Below are 26,870 nucleotides of genomic sequence, written 5' to 3' on the forward strand. Positions count from 1 at the left end.
TTAAAGCAAGTTTTCACCATAGATCAGCCTTTGGTTACCTTTAGTTGATCACTCTTTTTTTGTGTGTGAGGAAGATCAGCCCTGAGCTAACATCCATACTAATCCTCCTCTTTTTTTTTTTTGCTGAGGAAGACCGGCTCTGAGCTAACATCTATTGCCAATCCTCCTCCTTTTTTTTTTGCCCCAAAGCCCCAATAGATAGTTGTATGTCATAGTTGCACATCCTTCTAGTTGCTGTATGTGGGACGTGGCCTCAGCATGACTGTAGAAGCGGTGCATTGGTGTGCACCCAGGATCTGAACCCGGGCCGCCATTAGTGGAGTGTGTGCACTTAACCGCTAAGCCACAGGGCCGGCCCTAGGTGATCCCTCTTATTCACTTTGGAGTTATTGCTATTTCAAAGTTTGCTTTTATTATTACTTAGTGGCAAATTATATCATCTCTCTAAATAATGTTGTGGTCAATTTATAAAGAAAAACAGGTTCAAATTTATATCAGCAGAGTAAAGTATGTGTGGAGATTGAAGAAAGATATATTTTCTGACAGAATAGAAAAGAAAGTGAAACTGTATTTGAAGACTTTATTGTGAGTTACTATGTCCTGTGAACTTCCTGTTCTTGCCTTTATAAATACCAACATAGGAGTCTTTTTTTTTGTGTGTGTGTTAACACTGTTTCCTGTAATACTTTCTTCATTTCACACCAACTGCTGAATTTGATTAGCCCCTCAACACGACTCGTATCAACGCTGCGGAAATAGAAAGCCGAGTTCGAGAACTGAGCAAATTGGCTGAGACCACAGATAAAGTCAAACAAGGCTTTTGGGAAGAATTTGAGGTAAGTTATTAAAAAAAATTTTTTTACATGAGTTATTAAGTCCTGTTTTTAATGGAAGAGAAGTTGGTCTTGTCTTTGGAATTAGATCTGAAAGACTTGAATCTGCGTCCTTTCTTAATTTGGCTGTTGATTGACATGGAACAAATTGCTGAGGGGGCTTCTTTGAAATAGAAGGGCATTGTGTTCTGGGAGAAGGGAGTTGGCAATTAATATTAAATGGATGAGCCAGTAGTTCCATTTAACTCTTTTGGTTCGGACCGCTGACAAAAACCCAAAAAAACAAAAGTATCTAAAACCTTTGGAAGATTTCCAGTATTGGCTGGGGTCTTTAGAAGGAATCTATAGCCTTATTGCAGTGAGTAAGTAAATAAAGCAGAAATATCTCGTGGTGGTTTTAATTTGGAGGTTGAAATTTATAACTTTGGGAAGTTAAGTGAACTGATTTCTTTCCTGAAACCAACTTGGGTAGGAGAATGTCTCCAGTTGGAATGTGCTGTATTCCTGTTGCACTCTGGTATGTCACTTATGAATTTATATTGTAATCTCATTCTCTCTCTTTTCATCCGTTTGACAGAAAACATCCTCAAAAACAAAGATTCTGCCATATTTACCTTCGTAGTTATCCGTAGCTTGTAGCCCAGTGCCTGGTACACAGCAGAAACTCCATAAATATTTGTTGATGAGTATTTACATTTAGCTAATATTTGTGTCATTTTATTATTACTACTCTGTTTATGGGAATGATTATTCCATACTTTTTATAGGACTTTAGAATTTACAAATATTTGTGGAGTGAATGAATGAATGGCCACATGAGGTCTTTTTAACCACAGTATGTCACATCGACTAGATTAGATAGATAGATATTATTTCCATTTTACAGATGAGGAGCCGGAGGCTCAGGGAGGTTAAGTAAATTGTCCAACCTATACCACAAGTATTGATTGAATTGTGGCATTGGGTACAGAATAGAACATTCACAGTCCTTGCTCAACATTGCTGAACAAGAACTTGAAATTCTTTCATCCCAGGCATTGAGTTAGTCCCTGAGGACACCATGGTGAACAAGATAGAAAGGGTTTCTGTCTTTAAGGAGCTTGCAGTTGAGAGACCAAAGACAGTGAGGAAAAGCATCAACGAAAAAGTGATGATAAACACGTCAGAATTTTTAAATCTCAAGCTCGGTGTTCTCTTCATTCTGTCCCACTGGCCTAGATAATACAAGGCAGCATTTCAACATTCATTTAATTACATTCACTTCATTTCTTTTAATCTTCATAAAGCCTCCTGAGGTAACATGGGTAAGTACAGAAGTTTTAGAAACCTTACATCAAAATTTGAATGAAAAAACTATTTTTCAAAGCTTTTTATTATGCAAAATTTCAGATATATACAAAAGCTAAGATAGTAGTATAATCATGGCAATATACCTATCACCCAGCATTAACAGTTGTTAATATGTGGCCAGTCTTTTTGAACTACATCTCACTCACTCCCCAGCCCTGGCTTATCTTGAAGCAAATCCAGATGTCATTTCATCTGTAACTCGTTCATTTGAAAAATTACAACCAAGGGGCCGGCCCCGTGGCTTAGCGGTTAAGTGCGAGCGCTCCGCTACTGGCGGGCAGGGTTCGCAGCCCGGGCGCACACTGACGCACTGCTTCTCCAGCCATGCTGAGGCTGCGTCCCACATACAGCAACTAAAAGGATGTGCAGCTATGACATACAACTATCTACTGGGGCTTTGGGGGAAAAAAAAAAAAAAAAGTGAAGCTTTTAAAAAAAATGAAAAATTATAACCAAAATATCATTATCACACTTAAAATGATTAACAATAATTCTTTAATATTAACACCTATCAGTCACTCTTCACATTTTCCCAGTTGCCATATCCACGCACACACATATTTGCAGTTTGTTTGAATTGAGAAGTGCTTTTTCCCATTTGACTATGAAAAAGTTTTGAATGTATATAAAATAGATTTGTATAAGGAACCCCCATGGACTAGTATCAGCTTCATCAGTTACCCCAGACATCATATTATTTTATTCATAAATATTTTAATATTTATGAAATCCTTAAAAAATTAACCAGAATACAACTACCACATCTAAAACAAGATAGAAATTCATCAAATATCCAGTCATTGTTCAGATTATGGCAGTTGTCTTATAATTTAAAAAAATTGTTTGTGGTATCATTATTCAGATATGCTCCATGTGTATCTCTCTTTTAAAAGTCTTAAATTTCTTTTGATATTTTGACTCCCCTTCCATCCTCTCTCTTCCTTCCTCTCTCTTTCCTTCTCCCTCTCCCTCTGTCTTAGGTCGTTCAGGCTGCTGTAACAGAATACCACAGACTGGATAGCTTATAAAAAACAGAAATTTATTTTTTACAGTTCTGGAGGCTGGAAGTCTGAGATTGGGGTGCCACCGTGGTCGGGTGAGGGCCCTCTTCCAGGTCCCAGACTTCTCATTGTATCTTCACATGGTGGAAGGGGTGAGGGAGCTCTCTGGGGTCTCTTTTATAGGGCACTAATCCTATTCACGAGAACTTCATCCTTATGACCTAATCACCTCCCAAAGGCCCCACCTCCTAATACCATCACGTTGGGCATTACGATTTCAACATATAAATTTTGAAGGACACAAACATTCAGGCCTTAGGACCCTCTTTGTTTTTGTTTTTGTTATTAGAGAAAGCAGGTTTTTTGTCTTGAGAGTTACTTATGGTCTGGATTTTGCTGGGTGCATTAGGAGGTACTTATGTGCTGTTGTTTCTCTTTTTATTTTCTTAGCAGCCACTGATAATTATTGCCTCAATCCATTAATTCGTAAGGGGTGTAAGATCATGATATTCTAACTTTATCATTCCTTCTTCATTTATTAGAGGGAATATTTCTATAAAGATAAGCTTTTCATCACCAAGGCAGGATAAATGCTTGATTCTTTCCTTTTTACTAAGCAGTTTTCAAAATAGCATTCTCCCCAGTGTTTTTTTTTTTTTTTGTATCAATATATACTCATGGATTTGTGACACATTTGGTGTGCTTCTATCTGTGGCATTTATTATCGTTTTTGTTGCTCAGATATTTTCGCTTTGGTCAGTGGGAGCCTCTGCAAGTTGGCTTCTAATCCTTATACAACTCGAATAGTTTTTGCTAGATTTCTTATTTTTTGGTGTGATAAGTTGTTACAGGATAATACATTTCCCATGTCAGAACTGGAATCAGTCATTCATCCAAGGAGTGAGTTGGCTTCTCTCCTTCTCTCTTGTTTTCCTCCCTTTCTTCCTTCCTTCTCTTCCTTCCTTTTGTGGGAAGTGGTACTTAGAGACTATAGTCTGGGAGCCAGAGGTGCTCTTTGCTACTAGGTTGGTTATTGCCTTCTCAATGGATGGAGCTAGAAAAAATTATTTTCTTGAAATAATCTATGAGTTCAAATTCAGGACTTCAGGGTTTTTACTAACCTCATTGATCTTATCCCTGTATCTCCTTTCTCCTGTGTCAGAAATCCCACTTCTTGAAGCCATAATGTGATTACTTATTTGCTTTATCCCACATTGCATAGTCTCAGAATAATAAGACTTCCACTACTGAACTCATTTGTAATAGTCCCTTTCTGTGTGGTTATACACTAAGTGGATATACAGTTAGGTTATTTGTTTCATTTTATGTTTGAATTTTAGAAATTTCTATAAAATTTTATAATTACATAACATATTGCTTTTGAGTCTAGTCAAAGCTAAAAAGTATATTCAAAGAAGTATACTTTCTCTCCCTGTCTTTTCCTCCGGATATTTATAGCCATTTTTTAAAAAGTTGTGGTTTATCATTACATTTTAAAAAGTATAAGCAAATACATATTTTCCTATCCCATTCTTTCTTGGATAAATAGTAGCATAACTTTACACACTTTTTTCCCACTTTGCTTTTTTCACTATCCTGGAGATCATTCCGTAGTAGTATCTAGAGATAGCCTTCATTCATTTTTACTGCATAGTACACCATTGTGTGGAAGTACTGTAGTTTATTCAACCTATTGATGGGCATTTGGATAGTTTCCAAATGTATTACAAAGAGGATACAATGAATAGCCTTGTGCACACATCTTTTTCTATGGTTGCTAACTGTTGTTAATATTAACTTTTTTTTTTTTGGTGAGGAAGATCAGCCCTGAGCTAACATCCATGCCAATCCTCCTCTTTTTGCTGAGAAAGACCAGCCCTGAGCTAACATCTATTGCCAATCCTCCTCCTTTTTTTCCCCTTTTTCTCCCCAAAGCCCCAGTAGATAGTTGTATGTCATAGTTGCACATCCTTCTAGTTGCTGTATGTGGGACGCTGCCTCAGCATGGCTGGACAAGCGGTGCATGAGTGTGCGCCCGGGATCTGAACCTGGGCTGCCAGTAGCGGAGTGTGCGCACTTAACCGCTAAGCCACGGGGCTGGCCCCTATATTAACATTTTTTTAATGTTCTGTGTTAAAAAAATGATAGTTGTTACTCATTTTTAATTTTTTATTATATATTGTACATGATTTTGGTTAGTATATTTTAAGTCTGCAAAATACTGTTTTTAATTAAAATTGAAAGGTGTCGAACTGTTTTGGTAAATATAAGAAATAGTGAGCGCCGGCCCCGTGGCTTAGCGGTTAAGTGCACGCACTCCGCTACTGGCGGCCCGGGTTCAGATCCTGGGCGTGTACCCACGCACCGCTTCTCTGGCCACACTGAGGCCACGTCCCACATACAGCAACTAGAAGGATGTGCAACTACCGACATACAACTATCTACTAGGGCTTTGGGGAAAAAAAGGAGGAGGATTGGCAATAGATGTTTGGTCAGGGCTGGTCTTCCTCAGCAAAAAGAGGAGGATTAGCATGGATGTTAGCTCAGGGCTGATCTTCCTCACACACACACACATACACACACACACACACACACACACACACAAAGAAATAGTGAGCTATTTTGTAATCTAGACCCATTTTAATGTCACACTTCCTTTTTTTGTGTGTGTGTGTGTGAGGAAGATCAGCCCTGAGCTAACATCTGATTACAGTCCTCCTCTTTTTTTGCTGAGGAAGATTGGCCGTGGGCTAACATCTGTGCTCATCTTCCTCTACTTTATATGGGATGCCACCACAGCATGGCTTGACAAGCAGTATGTTGGTGCGCGCTCGGGATCCGAACCTGCAAACCCCAGACCGCCGGAGCAGAGCGCACGCACTTAACCGCTGTGCCACTGGGCCGCCCCCTAATCCTTTTGAAATGGTAGCTGAGGTGATCATTTGTATAGACCACTTTTCCTTTAAAGTGACTATGAACTTTAAAAAAAAATTACACCAGTGAGGTGGGAATCTGCAGTGGTAGCTTCTTTAACACTAAGTTCACTTAGGGCAATGCTTAGGGAAACAAAGTCAAACTTTCTGAAGAGCTTGTTATAGTGGGGGTGTTTTTCATGATCCTATTGGTGGGGTCAAGATGTGAACTTAGAAGGAACCCCTAGGTGGCGTAATGGTTAAGTTCTCATGTTCTGCTTCGGTGGCCCAGGGTTCGCAGGTTCGGATCCCAGGCACCTATGTGCTGCTCATCGAGCCATGCTGTGACAGGCGTCCCACATACAAAATAGAGAAAGATCAGCACAGATGTTAGCTCAGGGCTAATCTTCCTCAGCAAAAAGATGAAGATTGGCAACAGATGTTAGCTCAGGGGCCAATCTTCCTCACAAAAAAATAAATAAAAGAAGGAACTCCTAGCCTGACTTGCTGGCCATGGAAAAAGAGGGTTGATTTTAAATGCTGACCTGATGGTTTTACTCTGAGCCATCTCAAATTCAGGTCGTCTTTTATACAGCAAAAAGGGGGAAAATTTGAGTTGGCTTTCAGGGGAAATGGAAAAAAACAAGATCACATCTGTACCCTACAAGTTCTTCGTACTGGTCAGGCTGAGGTGATAAATTGTTATGAGCTAAATCAGGGCGTTAACGTTTTATTTAAACTGAAGCTAGATCTAAATGGCTGATGGCCTGCTTTGTAGATCTCTTATGTACCTGCTTCTCAAATCCAGTCAATTTTAAAAGCTTGCCCTTTAAGGTTGGAGCCAGGGAAATAAGGCTGAGAACAGAACAAACCATTTTAGGAAAAATTAGATACATGGAGGCAAGAACTCATTATAATCTAAATCCTTTGAAACTAAAGTTTGATCCACAGCAGCAGGGCGTTATTATTGTAGTGATTGTACCTTAGCTGTTTCCTGGATGTGATAAATTTGGGATCAGTTTCTTCTCACAGTGTGCTCTGATGGTCTTTAAAATGAACCAAAGCTCTAAACTGCAGTGCCATTGGTAATGTAACTGACACCTATGTTTTGTTTGTATCCCGGATTCCTGGTTGTCTGTAAAATTCTACATGTCTTTGCAGGTATGTTTCCCCAGGAGACACTTATAAATTACTTTTTCTTTTGACTCATCTTAAAATACAAAGTCTCTTGTGAAGCTCTTTGGTTCTTTGCTCCTGAAATAAATTCAGGTTGATGATTTTCTTCTAGGATATGTTGTATGATCAAGACATTGCAAACCCAAGCCTCTGATCTTTCCTAGAGATTGCCCATTTCTGATCTGTGTAAGCATCTTGTGTCTCCTGCATGTCTCTGTTTGTGAATATAAAGAGGTGAATAATATTTCTAGATTTGTTGAAATGACGTAAAGTTCTACTTGAATGAGACTGATGCTAAATAAATGAAAAGGCAGGTTACGATCCTGTTGTTTTGTGCCTGTGATGTGCAAGTTACCTGAAACCTGAATCAGCCCTTGTGCATCACGGTGAGATGCGTATTGCATGGCTGCATTGACAGGGTATTTGCCTTCTCCCTGTGCCTGCCCCTCCCTTTGAGTCCTCTAGGCCTGAGCTGCCAGGGGGCACTGTGGGCTGAGCCTGCACACTGCATCTGACTGCAGGACCCAAGTTGAGGATGGAAATCTTGCTGCTGACAGTCCTTCGACCCCTACTCTTTTCCTTCACCCTCCTCCTCCATCTTGCTGCCCACTCTGTATCCAGTATCCCTGCTCTCCTCACACCTGCTTCATCCTTCTTTTCCTTCAGCAGATTTCTCTACTTCTGGACTTACAAACCTTACTTCTAGCCCCTTTTAGATATTGAAACTTTCAGTCTTTGTACCAAAGTCTCAGAGATTCTCATTGGCTCAGATGCCATCCATCTCTGGTCCAAGGACATGATCACATAGAACAAATGTGTCTGCACAGACCACCCTGATTGGGGAAAAATAGTTCTCACAGATGAGGACTGTAGGGACTTGGGCAGATACCCCAAAAATATCTACCACGAACGGTAGACGCTGGTGGCAGCAGTGATTCGTTCATTCATTCAGCAAATATTTATTAAGTACAGACTCTATGCTGGGCTCTGTTCTAGGTTCTGGGGATGTAGCAGAAACAAATCAAAGTCTTTATCCTCATGGATCCTGTAGTCAATTAGGAGAGACAGACAGTAAACAAAGAAACAAGGGAATATTCAATACATGAGATGGGGATAAGTGCTATGGAGAAAATAAAGTAGGTTAAGGTAAAAAGGATAGGCTGATGGGGGCGTTACCATTTTACACAGGCCTCTCAGACAAGGTGGCATTTGAACAGAGACCTGAAGGAAATAAGGGAACAAGCCATGCAGATAAGCTCAGGAGGAACATTTCAGGCAAAGGGAACAGCAAGTGCCAAGGCCCTGAAGGGGAATGCACTTCATGTGTCGCGTGATCAGCCAACAGGCCAGTGCTGGTGGAGAGGAGTGGGCCAGAGGATGGTCTACAAGGGGGAGGATAGAAGATGGGAGACCAGCAAGAGGGCAAGTTGCAGTAGTCTGAGGAGAGAAATGATGGTGGCTTGGACCAGGGCAGCAGCAGGGGAGGTAGTTGGGTTCTCGAGATATTTTTTCTTTCTTTCTTTCTTTCTTTTTTTTTTTTTGGTGAGGAAGATTGGCCCTGAGCTAACATCTGTTGCCAATCATCCTCTTTTTGCTTGAGGAAGACTAGCCGTGAGCTACCATCCGTGGCAGTCTTCCTCTGTTTTGTATGTAGGACACTGCCACAGCATGGCTTGATGAGCGGTGAGTAGATCTACGCCCAGGATCTGAACCTGTGAACCCCGAGTCACTGAAGTGTAGCACACTGAACTTAATGACTATGCCACCAGGCTGGCCCCGTCTTGAGAGATTTTGAGGGTAGAATTGTCAGTATTTGAAGGTAGAGTTAACAGATTATGTGGTAAGACAAAGGTGAGGCAAGAATAAGATGAAAGTTTTTGGCTTGAGCAATTGGTAGGATGGTGTTACCATTTATTTAGGTGGGGAAGACTGGCAGGAATGGGTTTTGGGGCAAGTGATCAACTTTTATTTTGGACATGTTAAAGTTTGAACTGCCTATTAGACATCTAATGCGAATATGATTCTTTGACTAATTCTATGATGTTATGGGTGGGAGTGTACTAGAACGCTCTTCCTTCGTACTTCTTCTTGCTAACATGTCTTCAGTATTCAGTTCCCAGCCTCAGGGTCATTTTCTCAGGGAAACCTTCCTTGACCCCTGTCCCCATGCCTAGATTGGTTCTTCCTGTTGTGTGTGCACATAGCAGTGAATTCTTTCCTTTATAATCCTTGGAATTCATGAATAATTTGTGTGGTTATTGGTTTCATGTTTGTCTCCTGTACTCTGAATCTATAGAAGCAGATAACATTACTAGGTCTGTTGGAATAAAGAGAGGTTGTGCTCAAGTGAAACTGATGTGAACAAATAAAGAGAGACACTTTGGTCCTGCTATTTTATGTCTGCTGTGTGTGTATCAGCTAAGAAAATTGGTCCATGGGCCCCACAAAGATGGGTAGTCCTGTTTTGTTTACTGTAGCCCCAGTATGCAGCAGAGAACCTGGCACACAGTGGGCACAAAATAGGTATTTGTATTGAGTGTTGAGAGAGGGTTGCGTTGGATTCAGACCCTTCGCGTATATTCAACAGAGAACAGCTTTCTGATGCTTAAAAAGTATGGAGGAATGTTCCAGGCTTTGTTTTGAGGTGTTCCTCTTTATTCTCATACAGTTTTCATTTGGAGTCCCCTGTTTGAGGCTTGGTGAATGTACATTTTAGTCTTTGAGATCCCTGTACACACTTGCCGAAGAGGAGCTAAATCAGAGTTGCAGTGATGAATTTCAGGAAGATATTAGTTTTGAACCTTTTGTTTCTGATTTAAAAGGAAACCACAACACATACACAAAAAGCCCACATGCCACCTTATTAACTGGGGTTATTTTTTCCCAGAACTTTAAAGCTTGTTTTCCTTAGTAATTTGTTATTTTTTTTAAACTCAGCCTCCTCCTGTTACACAGACCTCTCTTCTCTGTTGTAGTCTGAAGCTGTTTTCAGCGTGCATGGGCATTGCAGTCACCTCACTGACAGCTACACAACTCTCCTGAATTCTGCCGGCAGCTCTGCCAACCAGCGTGTCTCCAGGAGAAGCCAGTGTCTGTCTTCAAACCCACAGTCCAGTTTGATTTCTTTAAAGTGATTACATCCTGCTCAGGGGAGCTATAAATTCTGCTTTGAGATGGTTAGGTTTTATGGAAACAAGACTTTAACTACACCCCAAAGCTGTGTCTCGAATAATAATTCTTGCTAGTGATCTCTATTGGAAATCTTCCCCTTGGTGACTAAGCCCTGCCACGTTGACAACAGCCCCCAGCCAAGGCTCCAGCCTTGTGCTGAAAAATGCTCCGGGATGGCAGGCGTGAGCTGTAACCAAGATTTTCCATCTAGGCCCGGGCTCCTAGTTGCTTAATAGAAGGGCTGCTACATTCCTGTGGGCAGAGCATTGCAGTGGTTATAGGTTTTGTTTCCATGGGTTTCATTCTGGAGAAATTCCTTTGTTTCCTTTGGACTGTTTCTTTTCAGCGTCTCTCTCTCTCTCTCTCTCTCTCTTTCTTGTTCTTTTCCCCTCCCTTCCTTGAGAGTTGTTTTCATTGGCTGGAGCTGCTTGACACCTTTACAGAGAATTTAAGAACTGAAGTTGCTTTTGGGTGCTTTGACATCTCTGCTTCACTTTTCCCGTTTGCCTTTAAATGACCTTGCTGCTTTCTGTGTCTGCCATCGCCCTGCCTTCATCGAGTGGCCTGTGCTGCGGCTTCCGTTTCCTCTTAGCTCCTTCCTTCTCTAACCTTGGAATGTGACTTCCCCCAATATACTGAAATAATACATTCAGGAGACACCAATGGCTTTCTATTTTTTTATTTTTATTTTTTTGTGTGTGTGAGGGAGATTAGCCCTGAGCTAACATCCGTGCTAATCCTCCTCTTTTTGCTGAGGAAGATCGGCTCTGAGCTAACATCTATTGCCAATCCTCCTCCTTTTTGTCCCCCAAAGCCCCAGTAGATAGTTGTATGTCATAGCTGCACATCCTTCTAGTTGCTGTATGTGGGACGCGGCCTCAGCATGGCCGGAGAAGTGGTGCCTCGGTGCGCGCCCAGGATCCGAACCCGGGCCGCCAGCATCGGAACACGCGCACTTAACCACCAAGCCATGGGGCCGGCCCTCATTGCCTTTTCTTCTCCCGACCACCTAACTCTGGTGGTTCTCCAAGACGTGGTCTGGGTCCTCTGCTTATCTTGCTTTAAATTTCCTCTTCCTTGGGGAGTACATCTGTTCTCATCCTCGTCCAGTTGCCCCTAAGTTTATGTGGCTCTGACCTCTGGTTTTGCCTTTCGAATTGACCTTCCACGTTTCTCCTCGGCTGTCATATCTCTTCATACTTGAGCATTCAACACAAGACCTCTTATTTTCCTCTTCAGACCAAATATCCCCTTTACTTCTCTGTCTCTGGTGGTCGCATTATTTATTCTTTGGCTTTGTAGGCTGGAGTCCTCAGAGCATCCCTTCCCTTATCTTTCTCCTCTTTCTTCCGTATCTTGTCATTCACCAAGTCCTGTTGATTTTTCTTTCCTAATGTCTTCCATTCTTTCCTAATGGTCTTAGAGGAAGGAAGGAAACTAACGTTTATTGTTGACTTGGTGCTGCGTGTTGGGCGAGGGGAGTCCTCTCATTGCATCCCCAGATCTTGCGAGGTAGGTAGAGTTATATCCCTGGATGTTCTGAACGATCAAGGCACCTACCCAGGACCGCTTGGTGGGTGGCGGCAGAGACAGGAGTCTCACCCGATCCTGGGGGTGCAGTCTCATCACCCCAGAAGACATGAGCTGCTCATTTACTCTCTGCCTCTGACCCTCCATTCACCCTTCTTGCTAATTTGCTCTCAGCATTTCTCCTGTCACTCTTCTGCTCAAAACCCCTATTTCCTACTAGACACGTAACATTTTCATTTTGGAGACGAAGAAACTGAAGCCCAGAAGAAGTGAGGAAGTTGTCCCCAGGGATGTGACTGGCAAATGGTTGGCGTGGTTTGAACTTCTGGGACTTCTGACTCCAAGTCTACTATGCTGTGCTGCTTTTCACTCAGCCTTTGAAGATTCTTCCACCCAGTTCTCAAGGCCCTCCATCATTTTTCTTACTCTGTCTGTCTAACCTCATTTCCCACCACTTCCCAGCACACAGCTTCCAGACTTGTGGGCCAGACTCGTTCGCTCTCCCACTAACCTCTGGCTTCTTAGCCACCTTTGCTTGTGTTCCCTGACTTGCCAGGATGTCTTCATTTCTCACTCAGAACATCTAAACTCTTCCCCTGCTTCAGGCCTCAGCTTCTTCCAGAAACCTGCTTCAGTTAGTGTTCATGACCTCACTCCCTAAATTCTGCACCACGTAATTAGTGACACCCTTCATTGTAGATCTATCTTGTACGTTTGCCGCTGTTCCACGTGTTAGAACCTGCTCTCCTCCGGGGACCAGGCCTTTTAAATTCATGTTTCTACTTACACTCCATCTTGTTGGGCAAGGAGGTGAGTTGGGTTACAGCAAGCACCTAGACGGGAACCAGAGCTCGGGTTGGGTTTGTCCCTCGCGGTGCTTCGTAAGTGCCGTCGATTGTTGGGACTTTCTCTGGTGATGAGAGTCTCCAGCAGCCCCTTCATCCCTGGATGCTGCTGTCGACTCACTCAGGACGAGCTGCCCAGAATCCACCGCAGAGGAATGGTGACAGGCTGTGCAGTGTGGCGTCAGGGAGTGGGGGCTTTCACCCCCTGTGGTGCCTGGTGACGCTGCAGAGTTTGCAGTAAAGAGGACGCAATGAGAAACTGCAGCGTTCCTCTGCAGAGAGGAGAGATGCCAAAGAACAGAAGTTTATTCAGACCCTGTAGAAGGCCTGGTTCTGGAGCCTGCCCCGGTGGTTACCGCTGTCTTAATAATTATTCATAGCATCAGAACGAGTGAGACCATCTGTTTGACAGCCTTTGTCAGCTCCCTTTCTCTCCTTCGTGGGGCTACAGCCATGAGTGCGGTGGGGAGAGAGTTAGAAGGAGCTTTTACATTTTTATTTATTATTCATTTGTTTATAAAAGCCTTTTATTATTGAAGTTTTCAAACACCTGAAAGTAGAGAAAATAGTATGATGAACCTCATTTTCCCCAGCACCCGGCTTTAACAGTTACCAACATTTTGTTAATCTGGTTTCTTCCATCTCCACCCCCACCCCCCATCCAGCATATACACCCTTGTAGCTTTGTTTTCAACCGTAAAGTAACTGGACAGCTTGGTCTGGCCTTCATGGTTAGTGGTGTTATTTTCTCCCCCTGGCGATTTGTCCCTGTTGCTCAGAGCAGTGCAGGTGCAGTGGTCGTTGGGCCGTTGTCACGGTGCCTAGGGATGTCTGGCTCTGCCCGTTGGTTTGCTGCCTGCCTGTCTCTGCTTGATCCTGTTCTTCCACTTGCGTTCATGACATTCGGTCCTGAAGAGCCAGGTCCAGTGGTTTTCAGTCAGGGCCCTGGAAGCCTGTGGGGGTCTCTTTGTCATCACAGTGACTGGGGATGCCGCTGCTGACATTTAGGCTGGCAGGGGTCCGGGGTGGGGAGCAGGGATGTTAACTGGCCATAAATGTAAGGGTGGCTCTGCACCATGAACACTTGTCCCATCCGCAGTCTGTCGTGCTGCTGGGCACTCCTGCATGGACATCGTGGATCAGCGGATTGACTTTCTCTTGGTGTTTTTTAAGTTTTAATAGTTTGGTACAATCCCTTGGGCTCTGGATCTGCTTTGACTCATGCAATCGGGTGGCTGAAACTAGCCTCTGGCCCATTTTGAGGGTTCATCATTTGGTGCAAACCCTTTGGTTGTATTACTTGGGAAAACAGGGTGTCTTGCTGCCTGTGCCCCAGCTTTACATTGTCGTTTTTGCTGCCTGTCCCTTATCATGAGCATCCCTGCCACGGCCCAGTGGAGAATGGGGATGGCGACACAGTGACATTCAGCTGGACAGGTCATTTGCAGCTTTTTGTGCCCCAGGGGCTGCTGGTGAGAGGGAGGGTGTGGAAGATAAACCATGAAAGGATCATAACCTCCTGGGGGCGGGGCGGGTTCGATGTTCTCTGGCCTCCTCCAGCCCTCAGCCTGGTTCTGGGGAGGAAGGGCCCCTTAGCGGGTGGTAGCTGATTATCTTGGGTGCAGTTGGGGGGCCTCTGCGGGCAGAGCATGGCAGGTCACAACTTCTGAGTTCTTTTTATTTTCAGTCTCCCTCTAGATGGATGGCAGCCTTCCACTGTGGGAAATGAAATGTGTTCAGGCAGCTTGGGCCCCAGGCACAGATGAGAATAGGCTAACGGGTACCGAGGAAGGAGCTGCAGGAGAGACACACTGTTAGTCATTATTAATCTGTGACAGCTGCCAGCCACTGGCAGTTAGCACCCGACTGTGCTTGGGAGATGCGGTGGCTCTGGGCCTGTCCTTTCTGGAATACTCTAGGGCCCAAAGGCCTGTCTCAACTTGTGTGCTGTTCAAACCCCAAATGCACATGGAAGAGGTGATTGGGAACTTAATGCAGGCTGAGGGAAGCCTCTGGCTGACCTGAGTAGATGGTCCAGCTGTCATGCCATGGATTTTTTTTTTTTTTTTTTCTGTGAGGAGGACCAGTCCTGAGCTAACATCCAATGCCAGTCCTCCTCGTTTTTTTGCTGAGGAAGACTGGCCCTGGGCTAACATCCGTGCCCATCTTCCTCTACTTTATATGGGACGCCACCACAGCATGGCTTAACAAGCAGTGCATCAGTGCGCGCCCGGGATCTGAACCGGCAAACCCCGGGCTGCCACAGTGGAGTGTGCACACTTAACCGCTTGCACCACCGGGCCAGCCCAATGCCATGGATATTGATGAGGATTTCCCTGGCCTGAAACTGTGAATTTAGTCTGGTTAAGTGTTTCTTCGTGTGTGAGATGATTTTTTGGTGGTACCCCATTATAGTATTTTTAAAATCATTTTTCAGCTTAATTGAGATATAATTGGCATATAACATTGCCATTGTTATGGTGTACAACGTGTTAAATTTTATATACTTATATATTACAAAATGATTACACGGTAGGGTTAGTTAAGGTTTCTCTTTTTAACCCTTATCCAATCCTTTGATGAGGTTTAGGAGAAAGTCTCAGTATGGTTCTAATATGTCTTTACATCTGCCTGTAACATCTGCCAGTGTCCCTTTTTTACAAAGCCTCAGGCATGCTACAGTATCTAGGTAGAATTTGATAATATTTCATATTTATTATATTCCTTTTTCTGGTTACGTTCTGTATATGGCAAGTGATATTGGTTTTCATCTGTGCTAGTAATATGAGGTTTCCTTTTGAAATACATTTTATGAAGGGGAAAAAGAGAAGGTTAATATAGAAAACAACTGATATAACAGTGTGCCGAGCTGGCAAAGCATCTTGAAGATGCTTTTCAAATGATTAAAGATTGGGAAATGCTGTTCTACAGCATTTTGCCTACAATGATTTTCCTTTATGTTGAAGTCTGGGTCAGTAGTGTCAGAAAGGGATGCTAAGTGTGGGGCCTGTAGTGCCCAGGCCGTCACTGGTGGTAGTCTGTGGTTTGTCTGTACCGCCGCCCCCACCCCCGACCCCCTTTGTTCATTTGGCAAACAGACTTTGAGTGCCTGCAATGTGCCTGGTGCTGGGCTGGTTGCAGGCATAGCAGGGCAGTCCCTGCTGTCTGGTAGAGGAGTCAGATTGGGAAGACGTAGCTGGGATTCAGTGCCACGTGTGCTCGTGGAGAGAGGTACTGCAGACAGTGCACTAGGTGTTGTGTGGCACAAGAAGTCATGCTCTGCATTGCTGAGGGGATCAGGAAAGCTGCTCAGAGGAACAAGTATTTGAATGGGTCTTAAGGAATAAATAAAACATAACTATTCATAGGTGCTCGAGGCAGAGAAAGGGAATGCTAGGCAGAGGGGATGGCATGTACAAGAGCATGAAAGCCTGAAGAAATGTGGTGAGTTCAAGACCCTTATGTATATTTTAGTATGGCTGGAGTATAGACGTTGTGTCTCAAACTTGTATGTGCATTTGATCACTGGGAAATCTTGTTGAAGTGCAGATTTTGATTGAGTAGATCTGTGGCAGGACCTGAGATTCTGTGTTTCTGCAGACCATACATGGAGTAGCTGGGTATAGAGCTCATATAACCATAATAATTTAATAGCAATAGCTAGCGTCTTCTTCCATGCTCCCTTACATTCCAGGTGCATTTTTGCACTTTACATGTATTTCATTTAACTCTTATACCAACCCGATGGGGTAGGTAGATAATTAGGATTATCCCCACTTTACACTTGAGGAAACCGAGGCAGACGGAGTAGTAATTTGGCGAAGCGGAAGCTGGGGTTAGAGGCAGGCCTCTGTTAGTTCAGAGATGAGAAGGCTCTGTGAGTTGTTCTGAAAAGCTTGGCCTTGATCTTGAAGGCAGAGGGAGAAATTGAAGGTGATTACTCAGGGAGAGGCTGGATGACATTTGCCTTTTTTTTTTTTGAAGTTTTATTTATTTATTTTTTCCCCCAAAGCCCCAGTAGATAGTTGTATGTCATAGCTGCACATCCTTCTAGTTGCTGTATGTGGGACGCGGCCTCAGCATGGCTGGAGAAGCAGTGCGTCAGTGCGCGCCCGGGATCCCAACCCGGCCTGCCAGCAGCGGAGCGCGCGCACTTAACCGCTAAGCCACGGGGCTGGCCCGACATTTGCCTTTTATAGAGGTTGCTCTGGCCACCCGCCCTCAACAAGTGAAGCGTCACATGAAGTTTGTTTCATGACTGAACACTTGAGTGCTTTACCATCAAGTTTGTTTTGAATCAAGCAGCTAATTATTTCCGAGCCCCCTCCCCGCCATAGTAGCCTTTGTTGACATTGTTGCTCTTCACTTGGTTGATTTTTAAGTGATTGATTCAGTTCATTGTGTTTGAACTTCTTTTTGAACCTCATCTTAATGTCTAAAAATCAAGATTGAACCTTCTTCCTAATACAGCAGTATTGCTCCGTAAGACTGGCTTACAGTTCAAAGGAAATGCCAGCTTGGAGAAAGCAAATCGCTTTAATTACTTAATCTGAGTTCATTTAAAAAATTTGAATGACAGTTTTGTTACCACACCAGGTCCGTTTTTGTCCGCTGCCTGGAAGGCCAATCACTGAGATGACGAGATTGCAGAGAGAGAGGGTTTAATCACAAAGCAGCAATCACAAATCACAGGTTTAATCAGTGAGGAAAACAGGAGAACAAGTCTCAAATCCGCTTCCTCGAAAATGGGGACTCGAGTTTTTATGGGGAAGGGGGCAAGGTGGTCTGAAATGATTGGAGCTCAGGGGAGATGAGGTAATTGATGATCTGCGCAAGCATAGTCAGACTTCATGTCTCTTCGTAGGACACATGTTCACAGAATGGCTGCGTTAGCATGCCCTGACGGTGGAGTTCCAACCTCTTGCCATCAAAAGGGCCCAGTTGATGGGTTGGTGGTCTCAGTCCGGCCTGAAGTGGACAAGGGGCTCCGTTCCTGAAAAAAAATAGCTCAAACACCCATTACCATGGTAACCCAGGCTCCAGGGAGATGTCGTCTATAGGAACCTAGTGGGAGTCAGACAGCGTATTGCCCAAACAGCGCAGTTAACACTGAGTAAGTTTATCATGCAGATGTAAGTCCTCGCCTTCCATTCTGCTAAGTTTCTAGGTAAGGCCATCCCACCTTCTTCCTGGTGCAGGGAAGAAGATACCTTTACAAATGGAGATTTTCTTTACAAATGTAAATGTATCTCATAAAGGATAACCAGAACTAAGAATGGGTTTAGCACGACCCACCCAGGTACCCGGAGATGTCTATAGTAATGGCCTTTTCTGGGGGCAGGCCTCCCATCCCAGACTCCTTTGGTCAGTTAGTGGGGGTGGGGGTCAAAACGGCATTCAGGCAGAGACATACTCTGAGTTTGCAAATTCCAGTCCCCATAGTTCCCAGCTGCTCAGTCATCAATGGCTGCTTGCCGGTTTCAGTTTCATTGTCAGAGTTCTGTGTACATTGTACTTTATTTCTTTCCAGGTTTCCACTAGCTAAACACTTTTGTTATGAGCTGTGTGTCAAGGCCGGATATTGCATTTTGAAGCCGAGAGTCAAATAGCAATTTAAACTCCTGACTTTCATACCTGTCTGTGAAATTCAGATAAATGAAATGGAAATACAACAGGGCTGCTCTGTTATGAAATATTGACTCTGTTGCTCCTTGTAGAAATCTTTAAGGGGTAACCATTTTGGCATTTATGTATATGTAAAATACACACGCATATATTTTTTTCTTTTTAGTCTACCTTCCTTAATTTGCCCATTTGTGATTTCCTGTTACAAATAGGCTTGTTTGAAATTAATGGTCCCTTAAAGAGGCACTGTTTGTAATTTTGAAAATGAAACTTACCCCTTGAAAATGCTTCAGCCTGGCTTGTCCACCTCCCTGTCTGTTCCTGTAGCTGGTCCTTTACTCCACTTCCCTATGTCCCTTCTTCCGCTGGGGCCAGCCCCGCTGTGGCTGTCTGGCTTGGTCTCTTCTTTCCCTGATTGCATTCCTGCCCTGACCGCTCACTTCAGGAGCTCGAGCGTTCTCTTCCTCACTCTCTGGCTGGTGAGAGCAGAGGGCAGCGGGTGCCTGTGTAGATGCAGGCTGGCTAGCTAGGGCACTAACGTGAGTTTCTGGCATGGGAGGACTCTGAAGCCTTGCTAACAAAGCTTGCATGCCCATGATACAGTGATACCAACACTACTTCCACTATCCTCCAGCATTGACATCTGAGAACTGGCATATGGCTTGCTCTGAATTAAACAGTGGTAAAAGTAGGCAGCTCATGAACTCCTCAAGAACGCAGATCACATTTCTTATTTTGTATACTCTACACCAGTGCTCATTGGCTTTCATTCTTAATAATCGTTATTTTAAAAGGTTTCTCCTCTTATAAATATTTATTCATTGTAGAAAATTTAGGAGAAAAAAATGGTAAAAAAAAAAAAGAGAGAGAGAGGGAAGAAAAGGCCTTCATAATCCTACTACCCTGAAAAAAATTTCCTCATGACTTTTTTGGTGTATATTCTTCTACCATTTCTTCTCTGCCTGGGTGAATGCAGACATATGACCTACGTCACACACTGTTTGGGAAGTTTGACCTTCTTTTCACTTAACATTTAACTCTGATCATCTTTCCAAGGCATTAAATCTTCTCCTAGAACATCTTTGTAAATGGCCGCAGAACATTCTTTTGTGTGAATGAACAATAGTGTTATTTAGGCAGCCCTTTCTTGTTGGAAATTTATGTTGTTTCCAATGTTTTTGCCGCTGTTGATACAATATTAAGATGAGCATTCTTGTAGCTGTTGACTGGGAACATTTCCTAGGATAAATTCCTTAAAGTGGAAATGTTTACCCAGGATTTTTTTTTGAAGCTTTTGACACAATAGTATTTACTTTTGTTTCTCTCTAGACACTACAACAACAGGAGTGCAAACTTCTCTACAGTCGAAAAGAGGGTCAGAGGCAAGAAAATAAAAACAAAAATAGATATAAAAACATCCTGCCCTGTGAGTATCAATATTCTGCTCAGTAGTAATCACTCTTGGAGATTTTGATTCCCACTGTCCCTGTAACTTGTCCTGGGGGCCGTGTGCCTTCTCAGCGTATCCGAGGCCTTAGCCTCTTAATTGTGAGCAGTTTCCAAAATAATCAACTGTGGTGGGGATGGATGGCCTCGTTAACCGAGTTCCTGTGATGCTGATTAGTGAGTAAAATTGCCGCTAGGAGGTTTTGAGTGTGCCTGTTTCCTTCTGTTAATTGATTTTGTCTGCCTAAGAGCGTCTGCTTAAGAGTGGTAGTCTCACAGCTTGCCTTCTCCCAGGATCAGGCCACACCATGAGTCTCAGGGGTCCCAGGCTTGTGTCCTTGTGCTGCAATATCCATCCCAAGGGTCTTGGGGAAGGCACGCCTCCTTTCTGGGACTGTTTCCTCACCTGGGGAACAGACAAGCTCCTCATGAGGGCTCTTCCAACTGTTCCATCAGGGTTCCCTGATGCCCTGACCTCGAGTTACTGGAGATTGGGGTGCACACCTATGCTTCACTCAGAAGTGGACCTTGTGATACTGGTAAAGCAGTACCTCCTTTAACACCCAGATGCTGCCAGGGAGAGCCCAAGTTAACCATGAGGAAAACGAGGCCCGGAAGACTTTGGCCTTGGATAAGGGCCCAGAAATGGCACTAAACAGTTGTCATCACTCACCTCTCCTGAGGGCTGATCTGTGCCAGACTCTTTGCATCTATAGCTCACTTAATCCATAGCCCATGCACACAGAGCAAGTGTTCTTATTATCCCCATTTTATAGACATTTTAGCAAGCTCGCAAGTGGGAGTAAGAGGGAGAACTGGCACTGGAGCCCCCAAAGCCACTGATCTTAGCACCATGCTCTAATGCACGGGTCTTCAGAGTGTTGCATGCAAGGCAATCCACTGGGGCAAGGGAAGGAACAGTTTGAATTTCTCTTTATGTATATCCTATATCTAGAGAAAAAAAGGGAAAGAAAAACTTAAACCTGATGTACAGATTGTTAGCAGTGCATGCATAATGAATTTACCCAACTTAAAAATAAGGCTTGTTTATATATGTATGTGCGTATATTTCAGTGTTCAAAAACTTTATTATTAAAGTTTATTGGGCACATGATCAAATTTGGAGAGCATTGCTCTAATGTCTCATCAGGTCGGAGCCATGTTGTCAGATATTGTGAGCCCATCGGTGTGTACGTGTGAGTGTGAAGCATAGTCTTTCTCTTCCTGTATACATATGTACACATACATGGTATATGTGTATACCACGTCCATATGGATATTTGTCATGTGTGTAGATGAGGATAGGAGAAAGAGGAGGCGTTTATAATACTGAGAAAGGCAATGAGAATTTGAAGAGAATCAGTTTAAGCCACAGCATGGTCCTAATGACCTTGGGGAAGCCTCATTCTTTCTATGTCTAAGTTTTCATTTCTGCTCAGGAAGTCTAATGGTACTTATTAGTAAGATGCAGGGATGTAGGAAAAGATGAAGGGAACAATATTATGCAGTATCTAAATAGAGTATTATTGCTGTTTCCTCCCTTAAAGATCCCAGATGTTTCAGATGTTTCCTCCGATTAACATCTTATTTCTTTAAAGATGAGGAGTCTGAGGCAAAAAGAACATTATTCAATTAAGACATAAAACTATATTACTAATTCCCGTTGTAAAATATGTTGCTTAGGTAGAGCACTCAGATTTTTATACCAATAATGTACTTTTGTATAGAATTTGGTCAGTTGATACTATCAGAATCTTTTAAATATTGTATTTCATTCTGCCTCATTTAAAGAAACCCTTTTTATTATGGGAAGTTTCAAATATATTCAGAAGTAGACAGAATAATATAAAGAACCTGCACATACCCATCACCCAGCTCCAGCCGTCGTCACCTCATGCCCAGTCTTGATTCATCTGTATTCTGATCCACTTATCCTCTCTGCCCATGTTATTTTGAAGCAAATCTCAGACATGTCATTTATCTGTACTTTACTCTTCCTTTTTTTTAAAATCAAAAAAAGCTTTTTGTTTTTAAATAGTTTTAGATTCACAAGAAGTCACAAAAACTTATAGAGGGTTCCCATGTACCCTTTACCCAGCTTCACTCAATGATAATATCCTTTCTATCCATAGTACATTATTAAAATCAGGAAATTGACATTGCTACTTTATTCTTCTTAAAAAAAGCATTATGAGGCATCATGTGGTATTCAGATTATTGTTGTGCTCGCTTAGGATTTTATTTTTTTATGTGGTCTTATCATTGATGAACAAAACTTGGACTAGGTTGAGGATTAATTGATTTGAACTGATTTGTCCTGAAGAGGTCTGAGCACTTTGGTGACTGGTCTTTTTTTTTCCTTCCAGTTGATCATACCAGGGTTGTCCTACACGATGGTGATCCCAATGAGCCTGTTTCAGATTACATCAATGCAAATATTATCATGGTAAATTTTGCTTTTCACAGTGTTTTCTGACCATAGATTGCTAGCCTTTTTTTGTGTTTTAAATCCTTCCTTGTGTCTTGAACGCAGCTTTCAAATGTTTGAAGGATTTTCTTCCTAAATTTCTAGCCTGAATTTGAAACCAAGTGCAACAATTCAAAGCCCAAAAAGAGTTATATTGCCACACAAGGCTGTCTGCAGAATACGGTGAATGACTTTTGGCGGATGGTGTTTCAAGAGAATTCCAGAGTGATTGTCATGACTACGAAGGAAGTGGAGAGAGGAAAGGTATGCTACGTATGCTTCTGATAAAATGTGTTGAGGGGCCGGCCCGGTGGTGCAAGCGGTTAAGTGCGCGCGCTCCGCTGCGGCGGCCCGGGGTTCGCTGGATCGGATCCCGGGCGCGCACCGACGCACTGCTTGGCAAGCCATGCTGTGGCGGCGTCCCATATAAAATGGAGGAAGATGGGCACAGATGTTAGCCCAGGGCCGTCTTCCTCAGCAAAAAAAGAGGAGGATTGGCGGATGTTAGCACAGGGCTGATCTCCTAACAAAAAAAAAATGTGTTTAAACTATTGGACACGTCACGTTGACCATGTTAATTAAGAACTGAATAAACAAATTAAGCGTACTCTAACTGACCCTCTGGAGAAAAGGGAGTAGAGGAAATTTAACTATGATGTGCCTTTAGTTTTCCTTCCGCTGCTTCTGCTTGGGGTCCACTGAGCTTCTTGGATTTGTGGATTTATAGTTTTCTTCAAATCTGGATAATGTTTATTATTTCTTCAAATATTTACCCCCCCACCCCGTCCTGGGACACCAATTACACATACGTTAGGCTGCTTGAAGTTGTCACACTACTCACTCAGGCTTTGTGCATTTTTTTCATTCTTTTTTTCACCCTGCTTTCATTTTGGATGGTTTTTTTTTTTTTTTTTTTTTTGCTGTACATCTTTAGGTTAATCTTTTCTTCTGTAGTGCGTAATCTGCTATTAGTCCTGTCCTCTCTGTTTTTCACAGCACACGTTGTCTTTTTCATCTCTAGATGTTTTATTTAGATCTTTTAAATATCTTCAGTGCCTCTTTATGTGCATCATTTCCTATACCTTTTGAACATACGGAATATATTTATAATAACTGTTTTAATGTCCTTGTTACTAATTCTATTGGATATGTCGTTTCACTTTTTCCAGTTCTTTAGTTGTTTAAAGTGGGAAGGTAAATCCCGTCCCTGTTACTCCATTGTATCCAGAAGCAGAAGTCAAAAAGGTTGTGTAAGGAGGCCTGTCTCATACTATCAGGTGCTTAAAGTACTAGTAAACAGTGATTTCACTGGTCATATAAACTATACTTATCATGACTTTTAAAAATTAAAAAAAATTAATTTGAATTATCCAAACAATGTATTCATATAAATTTTCAAAGACATTATAGTTAAGGTTAATGTTGCCTTTGTCACCCTCCTGCATCCACCCATTTTAGTCCCCTCCTCCAACATAAAAACCCTGTTATCAGTTTGATGTGTATTCTTCCACACTATCTTCTTAGCATTTACCTATGTATATTATAGGCATTATTATAGGCTTTACATACCTGCATTTACATATATACATGTATTGACACACGTATATATGTACCTCTAGAAGTATGTAGTACTACTTTATGAAAAATACTGTATGAAAAAGTGCTCTCATACAATAACTTTGTTGTGCATCTTGGGGTTTTTTTCTTCCACTAAATATGTGTTCTAACTTCTTCTGTTAGTATATATTGACCATCTCCTTTTTAGTAATTGCATGGTATTCCATGGTATGGATGTATCATAATTTATTTAACCATTATGCCCTTGATGGACATTCAGCTGTTTCAATTTTTGTTCTTATAAACGGTGCTGAAGTGAACAATCTTACTCTTGCTTGTATGTGTATGTGGCAAATGTTCCTCTAGGTTAGATATCAGAAGGGTTGGTAGGTCATAGCGTATGCATATTGTCATTTTAATAACTTCTGCCAAACTGCCCTCCGGAGTAGCTGTCCCAGTGTGCACTCCGCCCAGCAGCTTACCACACCCACCTCCCCACACTCTTCATGACAGACACTTGAGGTTTTTAAAAGTGTAACGTCCTATACCTCCGAAGAAGCAGCCAAATCTCATTGAGTGACAGCTCTCTGTGTTATCCCAAAGTGAGCCCATCCATGTGGGTTTTTTCATATGGAAAAGTCCTGTGTCTTTGTATTCTGGTCAGAGTTCTTTTTTAGATGCACTTTAATTGGTTTATATAAAATTTGCATGTAGCCGTCATACCTATAAGTTAAACCTAAGACAGATGGGTGATTTTGGATTTTAGCCCTCCTATAATTTTCATGTCGGTTGTGAAGGGCAGCATGATTTTGTAAGATTTTCGTCATTGCACTACCGGTTGTTACACTTCTGAATACCCTTGAGGCCAGATCTGGTCATTGTGAAGCAGAGGCTTCCTCCAGCAGCTGCCTGCAGTAAGATGCCTGTGTTAGATGTTTTTGAATTAACATACAAGTTAAAACGTCTTCATAGTTTCTGCTTCAGGTGAGTGTCACCTGCCCTAAATATGGAAAGGAAAACTCTGTCCTGCCTGTTGCCTGATTGTAGTTGTAGGAGGCCGCCTATTCTCAAAGGACTTGGGAGCTGTGAAGAGAGGGTGCTCGTGTCACTTCAGAGGAATCAGTGTTGGTCCCTTTCAGAAGAGCTGCCGGAAGCTCCTGGAACAGACAGACATTGGGCCAGATCACTGTGTCCCACTCTTCACCTCCTCCTCCCAGTCTGTGCCTGCTTTCCCGTTCTTCCGTTTCACTCTGTGGGGGGAGAGGATGACATGATGGGCTTTCATTCCTTCCACAGGCCTTTCTGATAACCTGCTCTCTGGGGATCCCTCCAGTGCACAGAACAAAAACCAGACTCTGGATTCCCTTTGATTCCTGGGCTTTAATTTAAAAGCTAAAGTATTAGCTCTCACATTTTAGAATTTGTTTGCCAAGGTTTGCATCAGAGTTTGGAAAACTGGGAGAATGGCTGCAGTTGTTGGCAGATATTTGAAGTCAGCTGAAATGTTTTCAGAGGGGTGATTTAATTTTTTGTTCTCTGTTGAGTTCTCTTGAGCAACCAGCAGTCCTCAGAATTGATTGGCCAATAACAGCATTGAGTACAATTAGTATTGAAAGTGTTTATTTGGGGATAATAAAAATTGTGTCAAATCTGTCACAGAGATATTTGGATCTACAAAATACTGGAGGGAAAGCTGAATTCAGAATAATAATAAATAAAAGACCACATAAACTATGCCAAGCAAAAAAGTCGCACCATCCGTTAATCCCTTTGTTGAACTTTCCTCTTGTCATATTTTTTTTTCCTATCAATTATCATTGACTATGTGGATGTCTGCAGCTGCTCTCCTATTTCTGGTTTTGTAACTGTGAATTTCTCTGTCTTCCTAACATACAAGGTGAATTTCTCTTGCTGATATTTGTGTCTTGGTGGTTCTGGAAAGTGAGTGGTGTGGGTGACCGTTCCCAGAAAAAAACAAAACACAAAAGCATTCTCTGCCCAGGACGCATCACCGAATATGTACAGACTCGTCTCTCATTGAGCGAAATATCTTCCTCTTTGGCAGCAAGAATGATTTTCTGGTGCCATATTTTTCAATCTGCCTACTCTGAAGCCAGCAGCTATTGCAGGCTTGGCGTTCCCAGGCACCCAGTTAAGAGAAGGTGACGTGTGTAGTAGGTATCAAATGGATCTGGATATAGAAAAAGCAGCTGGTTCAGAACCCCATTGGCTGCCTTTCTGTGCTGGAGTTATTCACACTTGGGTTAGATAAGGCACAGAGTCCTCCTACGCTGGTGCGGAAGTGAACCAGACAGTCTGGCTCGTTGGGCAGCCCATCCACCTCCAGAGTCCCTGCTTGCCTTCCGTAGAGTGACTGGCAGATCTCTAGAATTCAAAACTCTGGTTGCTAGACAGCACCCTCAAACTGGTTAGTCCCTCTCTCTTTGCATCTTTGGTCCTTGGAGATAAATAAATAAGCACTGACTCTCCTTTGACATGTGTCGTAGATCAGACAGCTCTGCAGAGGCTGCTTTCCCTGCCCCCTTCTCCCTGGCTCTCCAAGCAGCTATTTTTCTTGTTTGAACTCTTCTTTCCTTTTCTTTGAAAATCCAACGGTTAGATACTAGATGCACCATTTTCCATGTTAGTAGTCTTAAGCAGGGGTTGAAATTTATTTTCTGCTGGTTTAGGCTTTTATTTCAAAGTTCACAGAGATTAACTGTCTTTTCTCTGATCCCTTCCAGAGTAAATGTGTCAAATACTGGCCTGACGAGTATGCTCTAAAAGAATACGGGGTCATGCGTGTTAGGAACGTCAAAGAGAGTGCTGCTCATGACTACACGTTAAGAGAACTTAAACTTTCAAAGGTTGGACAAGTAAGTATATTGTCGTATTTTAGAGACTTTGGTGAATGTCTAAGTACGCAGTAACCCAGGGTCGTGCAGTTACTCTTGCCT

At 42.7% G+C, this 26,870-nt stretch overlaps 1 protein-coding gene across 1 annotated transcript in view; it reads left to right on the plus strand.

The window, feature by feature from the left end:
- PTPN11 (protein tyrosine phosphatase non-receptor type 11) overlaps positions 1-26,870 on the plus strand; it is an 89,479-nt gene that overhangs the window by 37,732 nt on the left and 24,877 nt on the right. The window contains exons 6-10 of the mRNA XM_058531456.1: positions 723-836; positions 19,773-19,869; positions 22,256-22,335; positions 22,462-22,620; positions 26,658-26,789. Of these exons, the coding sequence (XP_058387439.1) occupies positions 723-836; positions 19,773-19,869; positions 22,256-22,335; positions 22,462-22,620; positions 26,658-26,789 (582 nt within the window). The remainder of the gene's footprint in view (positions 1-722; positions 837-19,772; positions 19,870-22,255; positions 22,336-22,461; positions 22,621-26,657; positions 26,790-26,870) is intronic.

The sequence above is a fragment of the Diceros bicornis genome, chromosome 35 (genome assembly GCF_020826845.1).
Source record: "Diceros bicornis minor isolate mBicDic1 chromosome 35, mDicBic1.mat.cur, whole genome shotgun sequence".
Lineage (NCBI taxonomy): Eukaryota > Metazoa > Chordata > Mammalia > Perissodactyla > Rhinocerotidae > Diceros > Diceros bicornis.